At 45.7% G+C, this 21,648-nt stretch overlaps 1 protein-coding gene across 1 annotated transcript in view; it reads right to left on the bottom strand.

Moving 5' to 3' along the window:
- The window catches only part of SCUBE3 (signal peptide, CUB domain and EGF like domain containing 3), a 1,051,867-nt gene that overhangs the window by 175,791 nt on the left and 854,428 nt on the right, over positions 1-21,648 (bottom strand). The window contains exons 21-22 of the mRNA XM_073575619.1: positions 13,350-13,502; positions 13,176-13,255 (exon numbers count right to left, since the gene is read on the bottom strand). Coding sequence (XP_073431720.1) covers positions 13,176-13,255; positions 13,350-13,502 — 233 coding nt within the window. The remainder of the gene's footprint in view (positions 1-13,175; positions 13,256-13,349; positions 13,503-21,648) is intronic.

The following is a 21,648-nucleotide window of genomic DNA, read 5'->3' as shown; positions in this document are numbered from 1 at the left end:
GAGCTGTGAAATTTGCTTTGTACTCACTTGTAGACCGGAGACCTCCGCTGCATCTGTGCTCTTGGCTCCAGATTCCGCTGCACACACATCAGGGGGCACTCAAACCCAGCAGCATTTACTTATCTATGAGTAAATTCCCTGCTTATCTATCCCCGTATAACATTTTTCTCTACAAATGAGATTTAAAAAATTATTTTATATTGCCCTTATTTGCTATACTAATGAGAGCTTTGACTAGTTGATGGGGCGATAGTTTCCCTAGACTAGTCAGCCCTTTTTCCATGTTATCACTCCCCTGTGGGCATGATAACATAATTTGCACAAGTGGTATCATCGCCACTCATGAAAATCTAAAGCATACAAGCCGCTCATTCCAGCAGTGTCACCGCACCTCTTAAGCAAGGTGTATGCTTCCTGGTTTTAGAGGCACGCATTACACAGGAACGGAAGCTACCGTCTAAACTTCTTGACATGCACAGTGCGTGCCTCTGAAGTTGTAAAGCGTACCTTCAGCTTCAGAGGCGTACTGCACATGACCGGAATTTCAGACGATGGCTTCCAGTTCAGGTCTGCAGACTGGCTAGGCCACTCCAGGATCTTGAAATGTTTCTTTCAGAGCCACTCCTTAGTTGCCCTTGCTGCGTGTTTCAGGTCATTGTCATGCTGGATGTTACGCCGTCTCTGCGTACTCACTCAGCCACCGCTCCCACGCCGCAGCCTCCTGCTGCCCGACATCCACGGAGGTTGCCTCTGGCAGGTGCGCGGCCGCGTCTCCCTCCTGCTTCTTGTGCTCCGGCTATGCCCTGACCCGGAAGCACCTCCCTGATCAATGGCAGACCAGACAGGAGCATATCAGGCCGCTTCCCCCTGAGGGAGGTGCCTGATTGTTGTGTTTGCTAGCACACTGGGCCTCGCTTCAACGTGTGCTCTCTGATCCTGCAGTTCCATTCTCGTCTGCTCCCCGCAGGAGCCTCTCAGTCCTGCTACCCATGTTCCTTGCTATCTTCCGCAGTCCTGCCTCCAGTGTTCCTGTTCCATCCTGCTCCAGTCCTGCCGTCCTACTCCAGTCCTGCCTCCAGTGTTCCTGTTCCATCCTGCTCCAGTCCTGCTGTCCTACTCAAGTCCTGCCTCCAGTGTTCCTGTTCCATCCTACTCCAGTTCTACCGTCCTCCTCTAATCCTTTCTCCTGTGTTTCTTCTCCTGTCATCCCTCCTCGTCCCAGTCTACTGTCTTACTCCATTCCTGCCTCCTGGTTCCAGCTCTGTTCTGTCATCTATACTTCAGTCCCACAGTCCTACTCCGGTCCATCCTGAGCCGCCCCTCTCGGTACCGGCTACCGTGGTACTCGAACCCCTGGGCCTGCTCCTAACGGTCCCTGTATAGGGGTCGGTTCCACCTGGCAGCTCGCCCGGGGCCCCTCGGTGCCACGGTCCAGAGGGTCCACTCCTGGAGTTTCCGGCTCCAGACTACAAACGCTAACAGTACAATCAGGCCATGGATCCCGCCGGTACCACAGCTGCCACTCAGAAAGAGTTAATCTTCCTGTGGGAGAATCAGAAACGCATTATGCCCGTCATGAAGTCCATGGACACCCGTTTGTTGGCCCTGCAGGTGGCCGACCCTGGAACTGCCACGTTACTGACCAGTCTTTAACAGGAGCTGGTCCAGCAACAAGATACTCAAGCCCATATTTTGTCTCAAATGGCCTCCTTTGATAGCCGCCTGTCGGCCCTACATTCTGCCGCCGCAGCTCTGACTCCTTCCTCCACTCCTACAGCTCTCCCGACGCCCCACCTCGCCAAACCACCTCGCTTCACTGGGGATCCTAAGCTCTGCAGGGGGTTCTTAAATCAGTGTAGCCTCCACTTTGAATGGTTGCCACAGCAATATCCCTCTGACCAGGCCAAAGTAGCCTTCATTATGTCCCATCTGGAGGGAGAGGCCGTGGCCTGGTTGAATCCCCTCTGGGAACGTGATGATCCCGTTGTCTCGAGTCTTCTGGTTTTATTGGATACTTTTCGCAGGGCCTTCGATGAGCCGGGTCGGTTAGCTGTCCTCACTGAATCACTCTTTAATCTACATCAGGGTTCTCTCACGGTCGGACAGTACGCTATTCGCTTTTGCACTCCTCGCATCTCCTCCAAGCTCGGCTGGAATAACATGGCTTTGGTAGGGGCATTCTGGCACAGTCTTTCAGGCAGAATAAAGGATGAACTCGCAGGTCGAGATACCCTGACCTCCTTAGAGGACCTTATATTGCTGGCTACCCGCATTGACCTACGCTTCCAGGAGCGTGCTCGGGAGTCAGCGAGAGAGAGGAGATCCACCAGGCCAGCCCCCTTTTTCATCCATTCTGCCAGTCCTCGGTTGGTCGAGCCCATGCAGATTGACCATCTCAACTTGACTGAGTTACGTCAGCAAGAGAGGCGGGCACAAGGTATGTGCCTCTATTGCGGAGCTTCATCACACTATATCCGCACCTGTCCTAAGAGACAGGGAAACTCCTCCACCTAGGTCAGGTAAGAGGCCTCCCTAGGCGACGATGATTCCTCTCAACCTCTTACTATTTCTGTACTTCTGGTTTCAAGGGAGAGACGTGGGTCCGAGGTGGCCTACGTGGATTCGGGTTCGGCAGGTAACTTCATTCGGCCAGAAGAGGTGGACAAATACCAAATTCCCGTGGTTGCCCTGTCTAACCTTCTCCAGATTGCCGCGTTGGATGGCAAACCACTACAGGTGACCGTGACCTTGGTCACTGAGGAAGTGGAGTTGCAAGTCGGTGCTTTACATCGAGAGAAGATAGCCTTTTATGTATTGCCTAAGCTCTCCCACGCCATTCTACTCGGTCTCCCATGGTTAAGGAATCATCAGCCTGTCCTCGATTGGTCTTCTGGGAAGATACCCCGCTGGGGGCACCCGTGCCAAGCTCGCTGTCTGATTCCTGTCCGCCTGGTGGCTGCTCCTCGGCCACTCCCAGACCTTCCGGATCTTCCTCCAGCCTACAGTTCCTACGCCGATGTCTTTGATAAGAAGGAAGTGGAGGTCCATTCTCCACGCCGGCCTTTTGACTGTCCAATTGAGCTTGTTCCTGGTTCAACTCCCCCAAGGGGCAGAATCTACCCCCTGTCTCCCGCTGAGACCACAGCTATGTCCGAATACGTCGGAGAGAACTTTGCCAAAGGTTTTATATGGAAATCCTCATCACCCGCGGGAGTCGGGTTTTTCTTCGTCAAAAAGGACGGAACTCTACGGCCATGCATTGACTATAGGGGATTGCATGAAATTACCATTACGAACAGGTACCCTCTTCCACTCATTCCGGAGCTGTTTGATCATCTCAGAGGAGCCCGGGTCTTCTCCAAGCTGGACCTCAGAGGAGCCTATAATCTGGTCCGCATCCGGGCTGGAGACGAGTGGAAGATGGCCTTCAACACTTGAGATAGTCATTACGAGTACCTGGTCATGCCCTTTGGCCTCTGCAATGCTCCTGCGGTGTTTCAAGAGTTCATCAATGAGATCTTCCGGGACCACTTGTACTCCTGTGTGGTCATATACTTGGACGACATCCTCGTCTTCTCGCTGGATATCTTGTCCCACAGAAAGAGTGTCCGCTTGGTGTTACAGCGTCTTCGGGAGAACCGCCTGTATGTCAAGATTGAGAAATGTCTCTTCGAACAGACCTCCATGCCTTTTCTACAATACATTATCTCCGACGCTGGACTGAGGATGGATCTCGAGAAGCTGTCTGCCATTCTCAAATGGCCTCGCCCCGATGGAGTAAGGGCGATTCAACGATTTCTCGGATTCGCCAATTATTACCGGCAATTCATCTCTCACTTTTCCGCCATCACAAGACCTATTTCTGCTCTCACCCGTAAAGGGGCTACTCCCAAGGATTGGCCTCCGGAGGCTGAAGAGGCCTTTCTGATCCTAAAATGGGCCTTCTCCACAGCTCCGGTTCTGCATCGCCCCGAGAGCAACCAACCTTTTGTACTCGAGGTGGATGCTTCCTCGACAGGTGCCGGGGCAGTATTGTCCCAGAGATCCGCCGCCGGTCGTCAGCACCCTTGTGGCTTCTTCTCGAAGGCCTTTTCTCCCTCCGAGTGTAACTACTCGATCAGCAACCGGGAATGCCTGGCCATCAAGTTGGCCTTGGAGGAATGGCGTCACCTCCTGGAAGGAGCTGTCCATCCCTTTGTCATCTTCTCGGATCACAAGAATCTGGCCTATCTCCAGTCTGCCCAGAGACTTAACCCTGGTCAGGCCAGATGGTCCTTGTTTTTCGCCCGATTTGACTTCGAGCTCCGTTTCCGTCTCGGCAACAAAAATACCAAAGCCGACGCTCTGTCCAGGGTTTTTCAGCCACACGAAACCACGGAGGAACCCTTGCATATCATTGACCCCACTAGGATCATCACAGTGGCTCCAGTGAACTGGCTTGCTCTTCCTCCTGGCAAAATGCTTGGGCCTGAGAACCTCAAGCGAAAAGGCCTCCTATGGGGGCACTCCTCCAAACTGGCCGGCCATGCCGGGATCAAGAAGACCCCGGATCTTATCTCGCGTCACTATTGGTGGCCCACGCTTCACCAAGATGTACTCGATTTTGTGGCCTCTTGTCCATCCTGTGCAAAAAACAAAGTGCCACGAAGACCTCAGTCCAGCTTGTTGCTGCCGTTGCCGTTCCTGCGGTCCCTTGGGAAAACATTGGCATGGATTTCATCACCGACCTGCCCTGTTCTTCTGGCTGCACAGTCATCTTGCTGGTGGTGGATCGTTTTACCAAGATGGCCCACTTCGTCCCTCTGCCCGGTCTCCCCTCAGCTCCGGAGCTGGCCAAATTCTTTGTCCACCAAATCTTCAGACTCCATGGACTACCTCAACATATTGTGTCAGACCGAGGGGTTCAGTTCTGGCGATCGCTTTGTAAGCTCATGAATATTTCCCTTGACTTCTCCTCAGCCTACCATCCACAATTCAACAGGCAGGTGGAGCGCACCAACCAGATGTTGACTGGGTACTTACATCATTTCTCCAATGCCCACCAGAATGATTGGGTTGACTTACTTCCCTGGGCAGAGTTCGCTTACAACAACCTTGCTGGTGAGTCCTCGGCTAAGTCTCCGTTTTTCATTGTGTTCGGCAGACATCCTGTTGTTCCTCTTCCGATAACTCCTGCCTCTGAGGTACCCGCGGCCAACGCTTTGTCCTCCGAGTTTTCCAAGATCTGGGCTGAGACCAACACGTCACTCAAGAAGTCCGCCGATCGGATGAAGAACTTTGCCGACAAGAAGAGATTGGATCCTCCACCCTATCATGTTGGGGACAAGGTCTGGCTCTCATCCAAATTCATCCAGTTGAAACTGCCCTCCTACAAGTTGGGGCCACACTACATCGGTCTGTTTGAAATTCTTGGACGTATCAACGAAGTCGCCTACAAATAGATGTTGCCTGCTTCTCTCCCGGTCCCGAACACCTTCCATGTCTCTCTCCTGAAACCTGTGGTGCTGAATCGCTTCCATTCCTTGCCTGATTCCGGTTCTCAGCCGGTGGGTGCCGATGATGTCTTTGAAGTGGAGGACATTATCGCCATGAAGAAGGTTAGAGGTAGGACATTTTTCCTTGTTGACTGGAAGGGCTTTGGTCCTGAGGAGAGATCATGGGAGCCTCGGGAGAATATCAATGCTCCCCGTATCCTCAAGAGATTTCTTGCTAATCTCCGGGGAGGGTGGCTTAGGGGAGGGGGTACTGTTACACCGTCTCTGCGTACTCACCCGGCCACCGCTCCCATGCCGCAGCCTCCTGCCACCCGACATCCAAGGAGGTCGCCTCTGGCAGGTGTGCGGCCACGTCTCCCTCCTGCTTCTTGTGCTCCGGCTATGCCCTGACCCGGAAGCACCTCCCTGACCAATGGCAGACCAGACAGGAGCATATCAGGCCGCTTCCCCCTGAGGGAGGTGCCTGATTGTTGTGTTTTCTAGCACACTGGGCCTCGCTTCATCGTGTGCTCTCTGTTCCTGCAGTTCCGTTCTCGTCTGCTCCCCACAGCAGCCTCTCAGTCCTGCTACCCATGTTCCTTGCTGTCTTCCGCAGTCCTGCCTCCAGTGTTCCTGTTCCATCCTGCTCCAGTCCTGCCGTCCTACTCCAGTCCTGCCTCCAGTGTTCCTGTTCCATCCTGCTCCAGTCCTGCCGTCCTACTCCAGTCCTGCCTCCAGTGTTCCTGCTCCATCCTGCTCCAGTCCTTCCGTCCTACTCCTGTCCTGCCTCCGGTGTTCCTGTTCCATCCTGTTCCAGTCCTGCCTCCAGTGTTCCTGCTCCATCCTGCTCCAGTCCTGCCATCCTACTCCAGTCCTGCCTCCGGTGTTCCAATTCCATCCAGCTTCAGTCCTTCCGTCCTCCTCTAATCCTTTCTCCTGTGTTTCTTCTCCTGTCATCCCTCCTCGTCCCAGTGTGTCTTACTCCATTCCTACCTCCTGGTTCCAGCTGTGTCCTGTCATCTACAGTTGTGGCCAAAAGTATTGACACCCCTGCAACTCTGTCAGATAATACTCAGTTTCTTCCTGAAAATGATTGCAAACACAAATTCTTTGGTATTATTATCTTCATTTAATTTGTCTTAAATGAGAAAATACAAAAAGAATTGTCCTAAAGCCAAATTGGATATAATTCCACACCAAACATAAAAAAAGAGGGTGGACAAAAGTATTGGCACTGCTCAAAAAATCATGTGATGCTTCTCTAATTTGTGTAATTAACAGCACCTGTAACTTACCTGTGGCACCTAACAGGTGTTGGCAATAACTAAATCACACTTGCAGCCAGTTGACATGGATTAAAGTTGACTCAACCTCTGTCCTGTGTCCTTGTGTGTACCACATTGAGCATGGAGGAAAGAAAGAAGACCAAAGAACTGTCTGAGGACTTGAGAAACCAAATTGTGAGGAAGCATGAGCAATCTCAAGGCTACAAGTCCATCTCCAAAGACCTGAATGTTCCTGTGTCTACCGTGCGCAGTGTCATCAAGAAGTTTAAAGCCCATGGCACTGTGGCTAACCTCCCTGGATGTGGATGGAAAAGAAAAATTGACAAGAGATTTCAACGCAAGATTGTGCAGATGTTGGATAAAGAACCTCGACTAACATCCAAACAAGTTCAAGCTGCCCTGCAGTCCGAGGGTACAACAGTGTCAACCCGTACTATCCGTCAGCGACTGAATGAAAAGGGACTGTATGGTAGGAGACCCAGGAAGACCCCACTTCTTACCCCGAGACATAAAAAAGCCAGGCTGGAGTTTGCCAAAACTTACCTGAAAAAGCCTAAAACATTTTGGAAGAATGTTCTCTGGTCAGATGAGACAAAAGTAGAGCTTTTTTGGGCAAAGGCATCAACATAGAGTTTACAGGAGAAAAAAAAGAGGCATTCAAAGAAAAGAACACGGTCCCTACAGTCAAACATGGCGGAAGTTCCCTGATGTTTTGGGGTTGCTTTGCTGCCTCTGGCACTGGACTGCTTGACCATGTGCATGGCATTATGAAGTCTGAAGACTGCAACAAATTTTGCAGCATAATGTAGGGCCCAGTGTGAGAAAGCTGGGTCTCCCTCAGAGGTCACGGGTCTTCTAGCAGGAAAATGACCCAAAACACACTTCAAAAAGCACTAGAAAATGGTTTGAGAGAAAGCACTGGAGACTTCTAAGGTGGCCAGCAATGATTCCAGACCTGAATCCCATAGAACACCTGTGGGGAGATCTAAAAATGGCAGTTTGGAGAAGACACCCTTCAAATATCAGGGACCTGGAGCAGTTTGCCAAAGAAGAATGGTCTAAAATTCCAGCAGAGCATTGTAAGAAACTCATTGATGGTTACCGGAAGCGGTTGGTCGCAGTTATTTTGGCTAAAGGTTGTGCAACCAAGTATTAGGCTGAGGGTGCCAATACTTTTGTCTGGCCCATTTTTGGAGTTTTGTGTGAAATTATCAATGTTTTGCTTTTTGCTTCATTCTCTTTTGTGTTTTTTCACTTAAGACAAATTAAACGAAGATAATAATAATACCAAAGAATTTGTGTTTGCAATCATTTTCAGGAAGAAATTGAGTATTATCTGACAGAATTGCAGGGGTGTCAATACTTTTGGCCACAACTGTATATATATATATATATATATATATATATATACACACGCGCAGCTTTGATGCCATAAAAGGAGGGGGGCCCAGTCACACAGTGTCCGCCGCCCCTTGTCAAAATCCAAGGGATGCTTACTGAGAACCCTCTTGTATTCCTGTACCACTCGCTGCACTACATTTTTCTGATATACAGGAGTGGAGTCGGTGCCAACATGGGTCTTTGGGAACCATTCCTCCATCTGAACAGAAGAGCCATTGATATCCGTCGCTTCTGATGGATCCAAGGGTTCGACAGCCTGAATGTCGTTGTTGCTGACTGTGAATAGTTTGGCTATGGTTGCATAACAGGGCAAGCAAGCTTCCTCCTCTCCACAGTTCAGAACACATACCGGAACGCTGCCCCTTTTAACATCAACAATTCCCTGGCCGTCAGCACAGTAGGTCTGCTATCCAAATAGACTGGTTCAAGGAGAGCTTGGTAGTCCCGTCCTCTGATGCGTATGGCTGCTCTGCACCAGATAAGGGTCTCACTCCTAGGGGAAAGCATAATGGAGAAGTGAGCACTCAACCTTGAGGCCCTGTTGCACGTATCAATGTCCCAGCGATCCCACCAACGATCCTACATGGATGGGATCGCTGGGACATAGTTAGGTGATCGCTGGTGACCTGTCACATAGACAAACCCACCAGCGATCAGGACCAGCGAGTAAGCTGGTATCCAAGGTAAACAGCAGGTATTTAAGAGCGTGCACCCTGGTTTCCAAGGTAAACAACGTGCATGCTGGTTTCCAAAGTAAACAGCGGGTAACTAAGAGCCGCGCGGCTCTTAGATACCCACTGTTTACATTGGAAGCCAGCGTCCAGCGTCGCTGATTGCTGGTCTCTCGCTGCCACACGCATCGATGCGCGCTGGCCAGCGGGAGCCTAACGATCAAAAAATGGCACAAGACGATCCTGCGCGATCAGCGATACCCGGCAGGGGGGCTGGTCGCGGATCCATGCCACACACAGCGATATCGCTGGCGCGTCACAAAATCAGCAATCTCGCTAGCCATCTCGCTGTGTTGTGAGTTCATTTTCCCCTTCACTACTGAGGCCCGAGGAGCTCCCTCTTCTGGTGAAGAAAGGTAGTGAGCCTGATTATCAAACACCTGGGCCTGATGATGATGACTGGCTGAGTGGAGTTACTGACTGGATATAAGGCTGCCGACGCCCTTCTGCCCTGCGGGTGATTTCTCTGTGGGATCCTTGGAGACCAGTCTGAATTCCTGCTCTTCTAAAGCGAAGTTTTCTGCTCGGCTTTTTGCATTTGTCCTTTGACTTTGTTTTGCCTTGTTTTTCTGGATTTCTGCCATTCCCTGCTGGGGTGTGCTGAATTCCTTTAGCTCTGTCTTCTGAAAATACCTGAGTGCTGATTTAGTTTTTGAAGCCTAGCTGCTTCAGGGTCTTTTTTCATATCAGCTTTTTGGCTTATGTCTTTGATAGGGTTTTGGCAGATTGCAGACAGCAACCTTCCTTTCCTGTTCTGTGTAGTTAGCTTGGGCCCCATCATTTGCTCAGCCTATCTTTCTATCTGTGTGAGTGTTTTTTCATCTTGCTTCACCGTCATTATATGTTGGGGGCTGCCTTTTACTTTGGGGTCTGCTCTGGGGCAGTTTAGATTTCCTTTTCTGTCTTTAGGCTATTTATCTCTCCGGCTGTGATCGAGGGGTCTAGGGCATTGTAGGAACCCCCCACGGCTACTGCTAGTTGTGTTGATAGGTTCAGGGGTCTGCAATCTGATAGTTGCCAACTTCTCTAGTTTTCTGGACGTAGCTTCTATTTTTGTGTCTGCCTCCTATGGTGACTCAATCATAACATCGCTGTGTGTGACAGGGTCCTTACGCTACCAATCTCTCCACCAGTTAACACCACCAGCTGTTGCTGCACAAGGGCCTTGACATCTTTATTGAGGGCATGCTGTTCTTTGTACGGGGCCGACTCGGCTATGTCTTGCAAAATGGTGATGACCTCACTTAAACAATTTTCAATCACATTTGTGCCTATTGTTATGATAGGTTGACACTCTGCTCTGTCCACCTCTACCACCACGAGACCTTGAGCTTTGAGCTCTACTTTTCCCACTTTAATGACAACCTCTTCGTACCCCTCCTGTGTCAGAGGTTGACCATTACTTGCTATTAGTGACAAGAAACCATCAGGAAGTTGGGTGAAATCAGCATCAGTCCAATATCTCTGGTTCAGTGTGTGAGGCATTGTGGTTACCTGTGTTCGAGTGTCCATGAGGGCGGTGAAGAGGATACCATCCACTACCACGGGTATAAGTGGACGCCCTCCAACATACCTGTTTCTCCAGTTAGTTGGACCTGATTGTCTTACTCCTGGGGGGTTGGTCCTCAGCTGCAGGGGTCACCCATTTAAAGGACATTCCCTTTCAATATGATCAACCTTATGTCACCATCAGCAGATGGGTCTCCCAGAAGAGTCAAATCGGTCCGTTGTTCTCCTGCCGGTGTGAGTCAGTCGTCGCTGATGTTGCAGCATCCTCTTTGGCCGACGCCATGGGAGATCATCCGGGCTTGATGCTAGTTGGATCCGCTCTGTGGGGGAACAAGTCTGGAGAGTCTGAACAGTTTTACATAGAGCAGCCATATTTTTAGTCAGTTCCTGTACTTGCAGTCATTAATCTGCAGTAGAATCATCAAGTGGAGTCTGCACATGCTGCACTGAAGGCACCTGGGGGTGAGGATACTGCCCCCTGGTGGTATGTAACTGCTCAGTGCAGAAATAGGTAGATTCTCTTAAGATACAGATGGATCTGTCCTAAAACTGAACAAAGTCCATGTCAGGGCAATGACATAATGCGCAGTTGTGCCTTACTGGAATCAGGCAAAAGACCTTCAATGAACTGCTCTTTCAGCATTTTCTTCTCATCCCTTACACTGTCTGGATCAATTTGTTTAATGTCCCACAGCGCCGCCTGCAGGTTAAGGTCATAGTTTCTAACAGTGTCCTGTGGCTTCAGTCTGCAGCTGAAAAATCACATCTTTATTTTTGAAGCAGTTTGGGTGTCAAAAGTATCCCTTAATTTAGCAAAAAATTCTTTTACTGTCTTTTTATCAGTCGCTGGCCAAGATTTAACTTCTCTCTGATCAGCGCCACTGAGCTGACTTGTAAGTATGCTGACTTTCTGCTCCTCTGACATAGGGTAAATTTCAAACATGCTGCGCAGTTGCTCTTTGAAGTCACTTAATGTGTGCAATTCACCATTGTACTGTGGCAGCCATGCCACACCCAGTATATAAGGCATGATGAGAGGCAATATGGGAGCTGCAGCTGCTGCACCCTGAACGTCGCAGGGATTAGACATTTTCCCCACTAGTTAACCCTTGCAGGGGTGTGACTCACCGCTTCAGTTGCTGCAGGTCGTTGCTCCTGTAGGGCTTTAGGCACACACGGAATCCTGTTCGAATCCTGTTCATGACGCCAAAATGACATGCCCCAGAGGCCGTGGGATACTCGGTACCGGGCTGGTCATCTTAAATGGATGTGTCTCAGTGAGAGTGACCCGGTCCGTGGCCCCAGGCGGTCAAGTAAAAGGGCAATATTGATTAGGGATAAAGTTTATGTAATGATTCGCGACGCCAGTTGGAGTGTTGCACTGTAGTATAGCCGGCACTGCAGATGATCCCTGGGGGAGTAGATGGTGATGGCAGTGCAGATGTTTAACCCTCTCCAACCAAGACTGACCCCCAGAGATTGTTATGGAAGTAGAAGGCATGGAGTAATAAGTCAGGAGACAAGGAAAGTCACTTTATCATTTACTGTAGCTCAGGTGCAGTTCAGAGGAGATATTACAACTTTACAACTCTCACCAGGTTACAGTCTGCTCTGCAGAATGGGAGTTATCCTCTGCTGTGAATCATTGTAAGCTTCCTGTTATTCTAATCCCTTCAGGGACCAAGTCTTCCCAGAGTTTGGAACTTCTAGTATAGCCTCTACTCATTGTGTTTTCCTCCACTGGCAACTTGCAGCTTGGTTCCTGTGTGAAGCTCTTCTTGCAGAATCCTCACTGATCCTAGTTTGCTGCTGTAATCCCGGGGAAAACACTTTGTATAAACTCACACAGTCTCTCAGCTTACCACCCTGCTCTGAAAGCATGGATGGCCTAGGGGGCTGATTCCCTGATGCTTCTTCGCTTTACTCCTGGAAGGAGCACATGGCATGGCTTCCAGGAGCGTTCTCCATCTTTCCTCCTTCTCCTTCACTGAAAACAGCAACTCCCGACTCCTCCCCCTCCCAGTTAGGGCATGTCTGCAAAGCTCTAAGCTTCAGACAAGTAAGGGTGTGAGGTGAATTGTGTGTGTGTGTTGTGGTCTCTAGCAGAGAAAGCATAACTCCCATTGCTCACAAAACACATACATACATAACAGTACATATTTAACCCGTTTGCGGCGGTAAAGACGCAGGGCACCACATAATCAAGCAAGATGCAATAGCTGATTCAGCACACCTGTTTTAAAAAATTAAAACAAATATTGCTTTATTTGATCAGATTCATAAATATATCACTGTTGGGATCAATTACTACTGCTGTCAGCTCTCCTATTACTCTCTTACTATTATTACCAACTGAATCCCAGTTTTACTCTCTTTTGTTCAAAAGCTACTATACTATACTTTTCACTACTGCTGTTTACAATGTACAAATCAAGTATAAGTTGTCCACTATTTTATGACTTTCTCTCCCTATGTTTACTGTTAACCTGTTAGCTGTGACATCCTCTCATCGTGAATCACCATAAAATGGCTGCTTCATTTACTGCCTCTGCTTTTATAGAGGCTATAGATGTGAAGTGATTGCTGCAAGACATTATAGAAGAGATGGAGTCTTTTGCATTGCGTAAAATGGCGGTGAGCTTTTCTGTAGATTTTTGCTGCAAGAATCGCCAACATTTTACACAAATTCGATTTGTATTAAATAGATATACTCATCTCTAATTGGTGCACATAGAACTTAATTTATTGTTGATAACCTTTATAAAGTAATTTACCTTCAAAATTTCTTGATGGTTTTCTGAAGAATATAACCTTCCATCTCGGACAATGTCCTCAACTAACTGTTCATAATCCTCTGAGGCAAATAAAAACAAAGCGTGGATTTTAACAAGTACTGTATATTATTTACATCAAAATTATACTATTATATTATCCTTACCATCACTTACCATCATATGTAACGTATGGTACTTGGAAACCACGTGCACTGTTGACTTCATTGCTTTTAAAATGGACCCAGAGTTTTCGAGAACGTGCTGTGAAGGCAATTGGTCGTTCATATGTCTGACAAGTCTCATAGGTGGTAATGGAGGACGGTGAAGCTGTACAAGGAAACAGAATTTTAAAGGTTTTAAAAAGTATATATCATGAATCAAAGTCCACATAAATCTAAAAAATGTATACATTGACCATAATTAATAGACAAAATTAAACATGAAAAATATTGGTTTATCCAATTGCGTACTCCCAATCGACTCATTTACTTGGGTTGAATTAAATAAATGTCCTGACAATAGTCCTAACCAATGAATCCAAAGCTTTCCAAAACGCTTACTAAGTTGAGCATTCTGATCACCAGAAGTCGCTGTCTTCACACGTTGGGACTCCCGTGTCCACATTCCAAGCTCCATGAGGTCTTCTAATGATGGGATGGCTCCCATCATTAGAAGACCTCACGGAGCTTGGATTGTGGCCACTTGCATGAAGATTACTCGTGAACTTTTGAAGTCTTGTAGAGAGTCAGTCTCTGCTGAGAAATGAATTACACTGTGACTTTAATAGACAATGCTCACCTCTGATTTGTGTGTACTTTCTCCCCTGCAACTCGCTGTGTGTTGTTTTTGAACAAGGAGCAGGAAGTGTCAGTTAACAAAGTGAATTGGTAGTCCAATGCCTGTGAAAGACAGGCAGGACAATAAGTATAGCCTAACAACAAGAGACAAGTAAAGCAGCTATCATGGTAGAAGATAGTGCCCGGTTATTGCAGGATCAATCACCAAGACTAAATCAGAAGGAAAGAGTCACATTGCAAAGTCAGGTTGGTTCTCACCAAGCACCTGTAACCTGAAAGAGGAAACTCCGCTGTGGTACCAGTAATCCCTCAGTATTGAAAGTGGAAACGACACTTGAGAGTATCCAAAAGAAGTGGGATCTGTTAATGTTAGCAGCGGATTAATCAGCGTAACATCCAGAGTCAGCAACACAGAATGTAGATTTATTCATATCCAGGTTGAACAGCTTACAGCATGAAATGTGATCAGTCTGGTATCTGCTGTGGCTTGCAGCATGGGAGCATTACAACAACAAGAAGGGAAGAGAAAGAGGGGGCTTCCTGTCTGTTTTTTTTTTTGTCACTGAACTTTGTTAACAATCTCACAATATGCACAATATATCAAACAGTACAGCAGTAGTTGTTGCAATACATACAGCTCAATATGCATTATTCCAACACCCCCACTCAACAACTACTTATCTTAGTCCCAGTGTGGTTCACAATTCTTGGAACCTGGCTCGTGGCAATGGCTTTGTCATAATGTCAGCTGCCATCTTATCAGTTTCACAATAGACAAACTGAATTATGCCACGATCTATCAAATCACATAAGTGATGATGTCTGACATCAATGTGCTTGGTTCTAGCACTGATCTTTTCACTGCATGCAAGTTTAATGCATCCTTGGTTGTCCTCATAAATCACCGTCGGCTGAGTTGACGGTGTGCCAAGATCATCCATCAATTGTCTTAGCCAAATTACCTCCTGGCTTGCATAGGCTGCGGACACATACTCCGCTTCTGTAGATGACAAGGCAACAGACACTTGTTTCCTACTAGACCTGGAGATTAAACTTTCTCCAACTTTAAACAAGTATCCGCTTGTGGATTTACAATCATGCGAATCACCAGCCCAATCTGCATCTACATAGCCGGTGAGTTCTAGATCTCCCGTTGCAGACAGCTTTAAATTTACATCTTTCGTTTCTTTTAAATATCGGAGAAGTCTCTTAACAGCATTCCAGTCTCTTTGGTGTGGTTTTTCCACATATCTGCAAAGGATTCCAACTGTTGTTGTGATATACGGTCGAGTCATAGTTGATATGTATAGAAGTGCCCCCACTGCCTGACGATATTTCTCATTGTTTGGCAATAGGTCATCTTCTCCGTCCAGCTTCAGGTAGGATGGTTCCATTGAGGTTGATATACCTTTGGCTTCTGACATTCCAAACTGATTCAGAATCGAATTAATTTTTGCAGTTTGGTTTAGAAGAAAACTTCCATCTTCCTCTCTCTGGATTTGGATTCCTAGATAATATGTCACATTTCCAAGGTCTTTCGTTTCAAAATGCTAGTTCAGAATTTCAGCCATTTTTCCAATTTCTGCGTCTTCCTGATGAACTACAATCATATCGTCCACATATAAGAGAATATACATCCACTTTCTATCTGTATATTTTGTGTATAAGCATGGGTCCACTTGACCTCTTTTAAAACCTTCTTCCAACAAGACCTTATTCATCTTGGTATTCCATGCTCTTGCTGATTGCTTAAGACCATAAAGGAATTTTTGTAGTTTGCAAACAAGATCCTCTTCACCCCCTTTTAGATAACCTTCAGGTTGAGTCATGTATATGTCCTCCTCAATGTCACCATTTAAAAAGGCAGTTTTTATATCCAAATGTCTGACATTCATCTTTTGTACAGCAGGTACAGCAAAGGCTGGTTTCACATTAGCGCTTTTTAAGCGCACGCACGGCCGGGGGTAGCTCCGCCCCCGAGCCGGCTCTCTGCCCGGCGTGCCCACCCCTTGCTTGTAGCGCCGCCTCCTAGCGCACAGCGGCCCCTGCGATCGGCGCACCCTATCTTTAGCATAGGGTGCGCAGATCGTGCGCAGGCCGTGCGCTAGTTGCGCTTTGACCTGCGCTGCGCACTTTTGACGGTGCGCCGTGCGCGCCAAAATCAAACTTTTCGGATTTTGGCGCGCACGGCGCACCGTCAAAAGTGCGCAGCGCAGGTCAAAGCGCAACTAGCGCACGGCCTGCGCACGATCTGCGCACCCTATGCTAAAGATAGGGTGCGCCGATCGCAGGGGCCGCTGTGCGCTAGGAGGCGGCGCTACAAGCAAGGGGCGGGCACGCCGGGCAGAGAGCCGGCTCGGGGGCGGAGCTACCCCCGGCCGTGCGTGCGCTTAAAAAGCGCTAATGTGAAACCAGCCTAACAAAGCTCTGAACGTGGTCTGTTTAGCGACTGGAGCAAACGTAGCATCGTAATCTTCGCCATACTTTTGAGAATATCCTTTTGCCACCAACCTTGCTTTAAATCTGTGGACTTTACCTTCAGAGTCATACTTGGCTTTGAAGACCCACTTGCACTAGATTGCCTTTTTGCCCTGTGGCAGCTTGGTGAGTTTCCAAGTTTGAAGTTTGTGAAGCGATTTGATTTCCTCATTAGCAGCATTGATCCACTTTGTTCTTTAATGGACAGGTAGTTCTTGCATTTCATCCCATGACTGCGGCTCTGATTCAGGTACTGTCTTGACTATGTAGGATAGACGTTTAGCTGGTACGCCTCTGTTTGATCTTGAAGATCTCCAGATTTCAGATTCACCCGATTTTTCTGTTGTTCCTTCAGTGGTTGAAGAATCTAGCCAGACCTCTACATCCTCCTTGTTATTGTCTTGTAATTGTGACTTCAGCTGGACTACTGGCGTGATGTCACAAAACTTGGGGGGCACAAAGTTCTCATCAATCACTACATCTCTACTTATTGTGACCTTGTTTGTTTCTGGGTGTAGAATCCTATAACCTTTCTGGGTTTCACTGTAGCCTACCAGGATTCCTTCCTTAGCGTGAGATTCCCACTTATTTCGCCTTTCTTTGGGAACATGTACAAGCGCTTTACTTCCGAATATTCTTATATGATGTAGTTTTGGCTTTCTGCTGTTCCATTGCTCAAACGGAGTTATCTCTGTAGCTTTATCTGGTAGTCTGTTCTAAAGATAGCAAGCTGTCATGATTGCTTCACCCCAATATGCTGTGGGCAGATTTGTATCAAACAACATACTTCTTCCACTTTCACAGAGTGTTCGGTTCCTTCTTTCCGCGACACCATTTTGCTCAGGATTGTATGGTACAGTGGTCTGAAATAGGATTCCATTTTTCTTTAAAATGCTCTGTGTCTCATTACTTGGTGTATTCAGTCCCATTATCTGCACGTAGAATCTTTGGCATTCTCCCAAATTTATTATATACCTCAGCTAGATATACTTCAAGTGTCTCTGGAACTTCTTTCTTGCTGTGAAGCAGATGGACAACTGTATATCTTGAATGATCATCAATAAATGTGAGAAAATATCTCTTCTTCCCAGGAGTCTGAGTGCTCATTGGACCACAGACATCTGTATGTATTAAATCTAGTGTCTGTTCTGTTCTTGTAGTACTTCTCTTAGGAAAAGCTTTTCTAGACATTTTCCCTTTGATGCAGCTAGTACATTTCATTATCTGGTTACATAGATCAATTGTAATGTCCTCAGCTAGTTGCTTTTAAACTAACTTCCTTATTGCTTCTGGGTCTCTGTGTGCTAGGAGCCTATGCCATACATGAATGCAGTTATTGTGCCTTTCTTCCTGAGCAGTATACACACACTCTTTGCATTTAAGCTGGTAAAGTTCATTTGTGATTTTTCCTTCTGCTAGTGTGTGGCCCTCTTTTGAGATGATGCAGCTATCATGCTTAAATGTAACTTCATTTCCTTGTTTTGTGAGTTTCTTCACAGATAGTAAATTACTCTCAAGACTAGGCACATAGAGCACATCTTTTACTGGGATCTTCTTGCTTTGTGTTGGTGAGATTTGACAATCAATATAACAATCTCCTATACCTTGTGAAGTCATGTACTGACCATTAGCCATAATCACTTTCTCTGACTTACTTTGGTTAAGCTTAGAAAAGAAGTCCCTGTTAGTAGTCATGTGACTAGTTGCTCCAGAGTCTATACACCATGCTTTGATGTATTTGCACTGACAGTAAATGCAGTTTCAGTATTCACAGAATCTTTTTCTGCAGACACAGCACTTTTAACCCTTTGAAGACTGCTTTGCTTTTTCAGCTGATTCATTCTAGCTTTCCAGACTCTGCAGTCAGCTTTCAAATGTCCTGATTTCTTGCAAACAAAACATTCACGTGTTTCTTTTAGGTGCTTTCTGTTATCATTTAGATTTTGTGTCTGTAAAGCAGATTCTGCATCGCATGTCCTGCTGTTTACACCTTCCGCTTTCCGCTTATATTAATCTATGAGCTTCCCTCTGACATACTCCAATGTAAGCTCATCATCTGGGCACGCATCTAGTGCGGTTACAAGTGTGTCATAGTTTTCTGGAAGACCATTAAGCAGTAATGCGGCTACATGAAAGTCCTTCAAATCTTCCCCAATGCCTCTCAGGCGTTCTACAATCTCTAGAATGCTTGTTATGTAGTCCTGCATATACTGGCCATTCTGTAGTTTAGACTTGTACAATTTTCTCATGAGATAAAGTTTATTGCTTAAATTTATCCTCTCATGCACCTTTTGCAGCTGCTCCCACATTTCTCTTGCAGTTTCACTTTTACACACATGCACAATCTGATCATCATCTATACTGAGTGATATGGTACTTTATGCTTTCTGATCCATCTCTATCCACTCCTGTGATACGGGGTCAGCTTTAGGTTCCTGTGTCCTGTGTGTATTTCCACGTACCTTCTCTTATCAGCAGCATTTTCACTTTGAATTTCCAGGATTCATAATTCAGGTTAGTGAGACTTGGTACTGTAAACTTCATGGAGTTGCTGCTGCTGGTGGCCATCTTTTCTGTCTTCCTTTCTTTTCTTTTCTCTGTGCTCTGGGGATCTGGGACTCTAGGACTCTGGGCCCATAACCTGTTAGCAGCGGATTAAGCAGCGTAACATCCAGAGTCAGCAACACAGAATGTAGATTGATTCATATCCAGGTTGAACAGCTTACAGCATGAAATGTGATCAGTCTGGTATCTGCTGTGGCTTGCAGCATGGGAGCATTACAACAACAAGAAGGGAAGAGAAAGAGGGGGCTTCCTGTCGGGTTTTTTTTTTGTCACTGAACTTTGTTAACAATCTCACAATATATCAAGCAGTACAGTAGTAGTTGTTGCAATACAAACAGATCAATATGCATTATTCCAACAGTTAACCTGAAGGAAGAGCTCAACACAACAAACTCGGCTCCACTACATCAGGACCAAGCAGCAGCTACCAGACTTTATTCTAAGTGCTACAGTACTGTGAGTGAGAAAACCAGTATTAGGGTGTAGATGAGGCTTCTTTAGCTAGGTCGCTGTAGCGGCATGGCACGATTATCGAAAGCCAGGTAGGAAGTTAGAAGAGGGTTGATTGTAGAAATTGCTTATATTGTTTGCATTGAACTTTGCATTGCCATAGCTGGAGCACAGCTTTTGAGTGACACGTTCCAACTATATCTCTATGTATCTATTATTTCTGTTATCATTACAATAACTGTTAGTCTTATTTCCTGGCACATAATCCACTCTCTTTCAATAAAGCTGGTGTTTTATTTCTGCCTTCTCATCTACTGTACTGTATTTGAGTTCTGCCCAGTGGTGTTGTTCATGGGACAGACTAAAAAGAATGAAGAAAAGGAATGAAGAAAAAGAATGAACATAATAACTTATATGTCCAAAGAGATGGAGAGGTATTATAGATTTCTTAGGCATCTTGGATATGAAATGAACATGAATTTTATGTAGACAATTAGGAAATCAACACAGATCCCATATAAACAGGTGTATATTATATTCCCTGAGCTTTATAGATGGGGAATGAAAATTACATTTATGTAGATAATAGAGGAATGAACACATACCCCATATAAACATGTGTATATTATGTTTCCTGAGCTTTATAGGTGGGGAATGAACATGTAATACATGTAGATAATAGAGGAATGAACACATATCCCATATAAACAGGTGTATATTATATTCTGTGACCTTTATAGGTGGGGAATGAACATGTAATACATGTAGATAATAGAGGAATGAACACATATCCCATATAAACATGTGTATATTATATTCCCTGAGCTTTATAGGTGGGGAATGAACATTACATACGTGTAGATAATAGAGAAATGAACAGATATCCCATATAAACAGGTGTATATTATATTCCTTGTGCTGTACGTGTGGGAAATGAACATGAAATATGTGTAGATAGAGGAATGAACACATATCCCATATAAACAGGTGTATATTATATTCCCTGAGCTTTATAGGTGGGGAATGAACATGAAATATATGTAGGTAACAGGATAATGAACAAATATCCCACATAAACAGGTGAATATTATATTCCCAGTGTTTGATAGGTGGGGAATGAACATGAAATATGAGTAGATAATAGAGAAATGAACACATATCCCATATAAACAGGTGCATATTATATTCCCTGAGCTTTATAGGTGGAGAATGAACATGAAATATGAGTAGATAATAGGAGAAAGAACAGATATCCCATATAAACAGGTGTATACTATATTCCCTGAGCTTTATAGGTGGGGAATGAAGATGAATTAGATTGTAGATAATAGAGGAATGAACACATATCTCATATAAACAGGTGTATATTATATTCCCTGAGCTTGATAGGTGGGGAATGATTATAAACTACATGTAGATAATAGGGGAATGAACACATATCCCGTATAAACAGGTGTATAGTATATTCCCTGAGCTTTTTAGGTGGGAAATGAACATGAAATATATGTAGATAACAGAGAAATAAACACATATCCCATATAAACAGGTGTGTATTATATTCCCTGTGCTTTATAGGTGGGGAATGAACATGAAATATGTGTAGATAATAGAGAAATAAACACATATCCCATATAAACAGGTGTATATTATATTCCCTGAGCTTTATAGGTGGGGAATGAACATGAAATATATGCAGATAATAGGAGAATGAACACATATCCATCCCATATAAACAGGTGTATATTATATTCCCTGTGCTTGATAGGTGGGGAATGAATATAATCTATAAGTAGATAATAGAGGAATGAATACATATCCCATATAAACAGGTGTATATTATATTCCCTGAGCTTTTTAGGTGGGGAATGAACATGAAATATATGTAGATAACAGAGAAATAAACACATATCCCATATAAACAGGTGTATATTATATTCCCTGTGCTTTATAGGTGGGGAATGAGAATGAAATATGTGTAGATAATAGAGAAATGAACACATATCCCATATAAACAGGTGTATATTATATTCCCTGAGCTTTATAGGTGGGGAATGAACATGAAATATGTGTAGATAATAGAGAAATAAACACATATCCCATATAAACAGGTGTATATTATATTCCTTGTGCTGTATAGGTGGGGAATGAACATGAAATATGTGTAGATAATAGAGAAATGAACA

This window comes from Dendrobates tinctorius, unplaced genomic scaffold, assembly GCF_039654945.1.
Source record: "Dendrobates tinctorius isolate UK_male_01 unplaced genomic scaffold, ASM3965494v1 ptg000045l, whole genome shotgun sequence".
Classification (NCBI taxonomy): Eukaryota; Metazoa; Chordata; class Amphibia; order Anura; family Dendrobatidae; genus Dendrobates; species Dendrobates tinctorius.
Note: the sequence above shows the minus strand (reverse complement) of the source record. Positions and strands in the feature narration are given on the sequence as shown.